Raw genomic sequence first — 6,417 nt, 5'->3', positions numbered from 1 at the left:
GCCTGACCCAAGCCATGGTATTTTCAATAACCTCATATGCTGGACAGTGAATAAGGAAGACCATAGAAGAATTGATGCCTTTGAATTATGGTGTTGGAAGAGAATACTAAAAGTGCCATGGGCTGCCAAAAGAACTAGGTCTGTTTTGGAAGAAGTGCAGCCAGCGTGCTCCTTAAAGGCCAAGATGGCCAAACTTCGTCTCTCATACTTTGGACATATTGTCAGGAGGGAACAGTCGCTGGAGAAGGATGTCATGTTTGGTAAGATGGAGAGTCAGAGAAAAAGAGGAAGACCCCAATGAGATGGGTTGGCCAGGTGGCAGCATTGATGGACTCAAGTGTGGCAACAGCAGTAAGGGTGGCCCAGGATCAGACATTGTTTCGTTCTGCTGTGCATAAGGTCATTGAGTTGGTGCTGACTCGGTGGCACCTAACAACATACATTGGGACCTTGTGCCACTGCCTCCCCAATCTTCCCATTCACTCATGTGTATTGATGGGCTGCCCTCTGAAGAGTAGTGCAGGTCTGTCGCAGCTCAGTGGCATTCTGCAACTGAATTGAATATACTTTGGTTTTGTCTTATCACCATCACTAGCTTTTTGTTTTCAGACATATTTCTTTAAGTAGTAAGTATAGTTAATTTCTGAAAGTTTTGCTATACTCATATCTAGTAGCGAACTGGGCAGCATGGTGATTCAGTAGGATAGGATATACACTGGACTGAAAAGAACAAAATTGACAGTTTGTGCTCACCAGGCACTCCATGAGAGAGATGAAGTTTTCTGCTCCTGCATAGATTTATAGTCCTGGAAACCTTTTACAGGGTTGCTATGAGTAGGAATTGACTTGACAACAATAGAGAACTGCAAAAACCACTTGGAGGAGATGCTAGAAATTGACTGGGTATACCAGTTAAGTAACATCACCTGTTCCATCCATTTTGCTCACCTCAGCAATATAAATTTCTATTTCCTTTGGAATATTCATGAATACATGAAATGCAAATGCTAAATCTGCCACAGCGTCTGCTGTAGTCGTAACCTGCTAACTCCTCCTGTAGTAAAGGTTGGGGCAGTTTCAGTAAATTTGAGGAAAAATTATTTGAACTGCCTGATTTGTAGTTGGGCTCATAATGAAGCATTGACTATCAGCACACCCTGTTTTTATCCTTTTTTGGAGTCACATGGAGTCCCTTGAGAATTGTGACCTTGAGCTAGCCTTATTCCTTCTCTGAGCACTTTCAAATTTCTTAGGTTCCTGAATAGAGAGAGTGGTAATGTCCCTTCCATGGAGTCCCTGGGTGGCACAAATGGGTAAGTGCTCTACTATTGACTGAAAGATCTGTGTTGGAAGAAGTGCAGCCAGAGTGCTCTTTGGAGGCCAGGATGGCCAAACTGTCTCTCATACTTTGGACATATTATCAGGAGGGACCAGTCACTGGAGAGGGATATCATGTTTGGTAAGGTGGAGGGTCAGAGAAAAGAGGAAAACTCCCAGCGAGATGGATATGCAAAGTGGCAGCATCAGTGGGCTCAATTGTGGCAACAATTGTGAGGTTGGTCCAGGATTGGGCAGTGTTTTGTTCTGGTGTGCATAGAGTTGCTATGAGTTGGTACTGACTTGATGGCTCCTAACAAGAACAACATTGACTGAAACTCAGCTAGAGTTGCCTTGGAGGAAAGGCAGCACAGTTCCACTCTGCACACATGGAGTTGCCATGAGTTGGACTGGACTTTATGGCAAATGGTTTGGCTCTTTCGGTTTATATCCTTCCATGGCTTTAAGACACTTGCCATAGTTTTAAGTTCTCATAAAGTTTACATTTTCAGTCCCCTCAGATTTTCTCCTGATTATTGGCACTTGGCCTTTACTCATTTTTCCTTGAATAAGGAATTTTACCTCTATTAGCATATTGTTTTCTATTTTTCCTCCTTCCCCTCCTCCCAGGATCATTTCACCATTTTCTCTTCAGACCTCTTCCATTAAGAAGCTTTTTTAGTACCGCACACTTTTACTCTTGACTCACCGGCACACTGGATTTGCTCAAATGTCTTTCCCTGATAAGAAAACCTGTAGTCTTGTCCAGCTATGAGCTAGTAAAAAAGAATGACTCTGCCACCAAGGCAAGATGTTGGGGGATTCTTTTTCACACCTTAAAAGTCAGGCTCTTTGGGTTATTGGGATCATGAGAGCACTTTGTGAGCTAATGTACTATAGAAATGTTAAGTGGTATTAACAATATACTTAGAAAAGTGTAGAAGACCCTGCACTTATAAGGATATTTATCACAACTACTTTCATCCTGCCAACTTATAATTGTAGTTACTGAAATAAAGTCACCTTTATGAGTTGTTTATTCATGATATGTCACTGATTGGTCTTGTCTGTTTTCTGTAGACAGCTTATCTCCTGTCATGGACCCTTCTGACTTGATCCTGACCAGAGGAACCTTGGATGAAGAGGATGAGGAAGCAGATAGTGATACTGATGATATTGACCACAGAGGTGAGAGGAGGCTGAAGTGGCTCTTAGAAACAAGATCAGCTGCTTATCTCACATTGTTTGTTCAGAAGCTTTTGTTGGGAATAAACCTTAAACATGTGGCCAGGAAAGAGAAGAGATGGCACAGGGCACAGTATGAGGAAAGTTATACTGAAAGTTCTCTGGCTTCTTGGTGGTGGTGGTGATTGCCACGAAGTCGGTTCCGACTCATAGCGAACCTTTATAGAGTTTCTGAGATGAAATCTTTACAGGAGCAGAAAGCCTTATCTTTCTCCTGCTGAGCAATTGGTAGATACAAACCATTGAGCGTGTGGTTAGCAGTCCAGCTCACTAAACTCCTGTAACCCACTACGCTACCAGGGCTTCTTACACTGGTCTTAGTTCTTCTCATCTTTAGGACCTACCTGAATTTGAGGATTTTTGTTTGTGATGGTTGTTACTTTATTTTGAAATTATGTAGCGCTGTAGGATAAGCACTTGACTGCAAGGTCTGTTTGAACCAGAAGGTCATCACTTCAAAACTTACCACTTGTTCCTCAGAAACCCTATAATGGGTCATTATGAGTCGGAACTGACTCAACAGCACTTAACGACAAACCAGTCAGGAAAGATTGTAACAGGATAAATTGGTTCTGGATACCCAAGAGCACTCTACTTAGCAGTGTTATGGACCGTGAGCAGTGTCTATCTTGACACAACACCAGGATTTAGATCCTAGTTATGACCAGGAGTAAGTAAGCCTCTCCTGCTGGGTGTTAATGTGCAAATTGCTTCATTTAATCAGATTTGTTGAGCTATAATTTACAAACAGTAAAACTCAGTCTTTAAAAGTGTATAGTTTGATGAGGTTTTATATAGTCATGCAACCACAACCCTAATCATGTTTGAGAACATTTCTGTCACCCCTGAAAGGTCCCTCCTGATTTGTTTTGTAAGTCAGTCCCTTTCCTACATACCTTTCCCTAGCAAACACTTCCATTACTGTTCTATAACTGCCTTCTCCAAAATGACCTATAAGTATTTGATGTTAAGTGTCACTGAGTCGTTTCCAACTCACAATGACCCTGCATGGGGTTTCCAAGGAGTGGCTGGTAAATTTGAACCACTGGCCTTTGAAGTAGCAGTCCATTATTTATCCTCCAATGTCACACCAGGAATAACAAGGTATTTAGCCTTTTGCATATGACTGCTTTTACTCAACAAAAGGTCTTTACCCACCCCATTCAATAATGTGTACATTGGAACCCATCCATGCTGTTGCATGTATTAGCAGGTGTTTTGTTTTTGCTGTGTAATTTTCCACTATGTGAATGTAGTCTCATTTGTTTATCCATTTCCTACTTGGATTGTTTCCAGATTTCAGCTATTATGAATAATAAGGCTGCTATAAATATTCACATTTAGGAATGAGGACTCATTTCATTTCTCTTGGATAAAAATGCCTTAGGACTGGGGCTTCATTGTATAACTTTCCCTATGAGGAAGGGATTCTCCCTACTTACAGATAAATAGTACATTTTGGGCAACATGATAATAATCAGAGCATGCTTTTGGGAGACATTTCCTTATTGGGAGAAGCAAGCACTTTCTTAGATAGAAGGGTGACAAAGGCTCTGGTCCACCTGTCTAATAGGAGATTGACAAAGCATTGCTCTTCATTTTTCTTTGCAGTTACAGAGGAAAGCCATGAAGAGCCAGCATTCCAGAATTTTATGCAAGAGTCAATGGCACAGTACTGGAAGAGAAACAACAAATAGGAGAGACTTGGAAACTTCAGTTGCTTCTTGAAGTCCAAAATTGTATAACTCTGTATGAAGGAAATACCCTTACTACTCTGACTGTGGGCTACCATAAAGGACAATTTTCTTCAGAGTAGCAGAGGTCCCTTATTAGAGAAATCTCATGACTCAGATGAAGCCAGAGATAGAGAACTTTCAGCCCTGGAAGGTAGATGCTGATTTCTCTTAGCCTTTCCCTGTAGACTTACAAGAAAGGATATACTGACTGCTTTTGGAAGCTGATGTCCCTTCAAGCCTGAAACTTCAAGTTTTATCATCATTTAGAATTCAAGTACCTTTGCCGCTGATGGACAGATAAGAGAGAAGCTACTCGGCTGGTGACTACTTCAAGTCTCTTTTAGGTTGGATCTATATCTTTTACTTTCCCATCACCTTGCTCTAGTCCTTGCAGTAAGAATCCTCTCCTATTAGAGAAAAGGGAGAGGGGAAACAATACTTTGTCCAGGGTGGTAATGGAATATCCTTGGCAACTAGTCAATGTTGGTATGAAATGTGGCTCAAAAATTCATTGTAGAACTTTAGATCTCTTAAAGAAAGTGAGCAAAACACACAATGAATAAGAATCCTTTTGATGATGACTATTTTTTTGTAAGCCAATCTGTTGTGATTTCAGATGAAAAAATTCTGTCATCCCAAATAGATTCACGTTTTGTTTTCAATAGGAGGGAGGCTTAAAGCCACATTTCTAAAAGTGTCTCAATAAGGAGGTAATGTTTACTGAAGTTTCTTTTGTGCTTACATACGTAGTGATCAGGGACAGAGCTAGGTTTCTGGCTGTATTGTATTTTGAACTTAGCAAAGCAAAATCATGAAAACAAAATCTTAAACATGTGGCCAATAAGAGGAACAGAGATGTTAAAGGATATAATACCACAAAAGTTTTATATTCTGAGTTCTCAGCTTTCCTAGTGAGTGATTAATAATTAAGCTGATTACAGGCCTTCTACTGGTCTTAATCTTGTCATCTTTAGGACCTGGACTTGGGTCATATGCACATTCCATATGTAACAGCTGTAGTAAGAGTTTGTTCTGTCTCCAACTACTTAATTTTATTTTAAAACAGTGTATTTCTCTCAAGAAGCCAGTCCTGCTGTCTCTAGCTCTGTAATTCTCAAAGCCTGGGTCCTTGAGACAGGTGCATCAGCATGATCACCTGGGAACTTGTCAGAAATGCAAATTCTTAGGCCCCTCTCTACAGCAGCTAAATTATACTCTGGGTGAGGGAGCCCAGCAATCTGTTTTAATAAGCCCTGCAAAGTTTGAGACCACTTCTCCAACTCACAGCTCATGGCATAATTCCAGGCCTGTGAATCGCAGCTACCAATCCTCACATAACCTTTTGAATTTTAGGCTATCAAAGTACCCTAATCTCCCATCATCTGGTGCCTATTTCTAAGTATTCTGAAACAATAAAAGTCTTATTTTGCCATGAAGTATTTTAATATTTTATACCTTGTGGGAACCACTGGTTTAAAAATATGATAAAGTTGCAAAAAAATCTCTGCACATACTTGGTTTTCCTCCTTAGTGCCTCTGTAAGCTTCCTCCTTAAAGAGTAATTTCCCTTGTCTCTTGTACAGAACCTAGCATATAATAGGTACTCCATAAATGCTTGCTAAGTTGACAAATACCCAGATGGTTACTTTAAGGAAACTGCCTACCTCTGGCCACTTTCACTAATACATGAGGGAAAATGAAGTTAGGGTTAGAACAGGAGATTTAAATAAATGTGCTTAAGGATGTAAGGTAGCACAGTTAGCAAATTCATAAATTATCAGAAATTATGTAACCTTATTTTATTGTGACTGAAGTCATGTTTATTCTCAATGCCTGGAAATATTTAAGGCACTCAATCATGTGATGATTATTAAAGTTATGCCTGGGTTTTGGGTCTTTACATTAAAAAAGTAGTCTGTATGTCATAGATTTAAGAATGCCAAACTTAAAACACTAGCATGTTAGCATCCGTTACCGACGCATAAAGCACTCATTTGCTAATTATTCCTAATTACTAGTGCAACATCCTTTACTTAATAAATACTTAGAGACTATCAGATGCCAGACAGGGCAGACACCAAAGGATGAGAAACAGAATGAGGGAGTGTCAACAAGTTTA

General features: G+C 40.2%; 1 protein-coding gene across 2 annotated transcripts in view; it reads left to right on the top strand.

Moving 5' to 3' along the window:
* Positions 1-4,422, top strand: part of GPN1 (GPN-loop GTPase 1) — a 64,714-nt gene extending 60,292 nt beyond the window's left edge. For both annotated transcript variants that reach the window (XM_006835183.1, XM_006835184.1), the window contains exons 13-14: positions 2,398-2,505; positions 4,174-4,422. In XM_006835183.1, the coding sequence (XP_006835246.1) occupies positions 2,398-2,505; positions 4,174-4,259 (194 nt within the window). In that variant the 3' untranslated portion in view covers positions 4,260-4,422. The remainder of the gene's footprint in view (positions 1-2,397; positions 2,506-4,173) is intronic.
* Positions 4,423-6,417: the final 1,995 nt, after the last annotated feature.

This window comes from Chrysochloris asiatica, unplaced genomic scaffold (assembly GCF_000296735.1).
Source record: "Chrysochloris asiatica unplaced genomic scaffold, ChrAsi1.0 scaffold00016, whole genome shotgun sequence".
Classification (NCBI taxonomy): domain Eukaryota; kingdom Metazoa; phylum Chordata; class Mammalia; order Afrosoricida; family Chrysochloridae; genus Chrysochloris; species Chrysochloris asiatica.
Note: the sequence above shows the minus strand (reverse complement) of the source record. Positions and strands in the feature narration are given on the sequence as shown.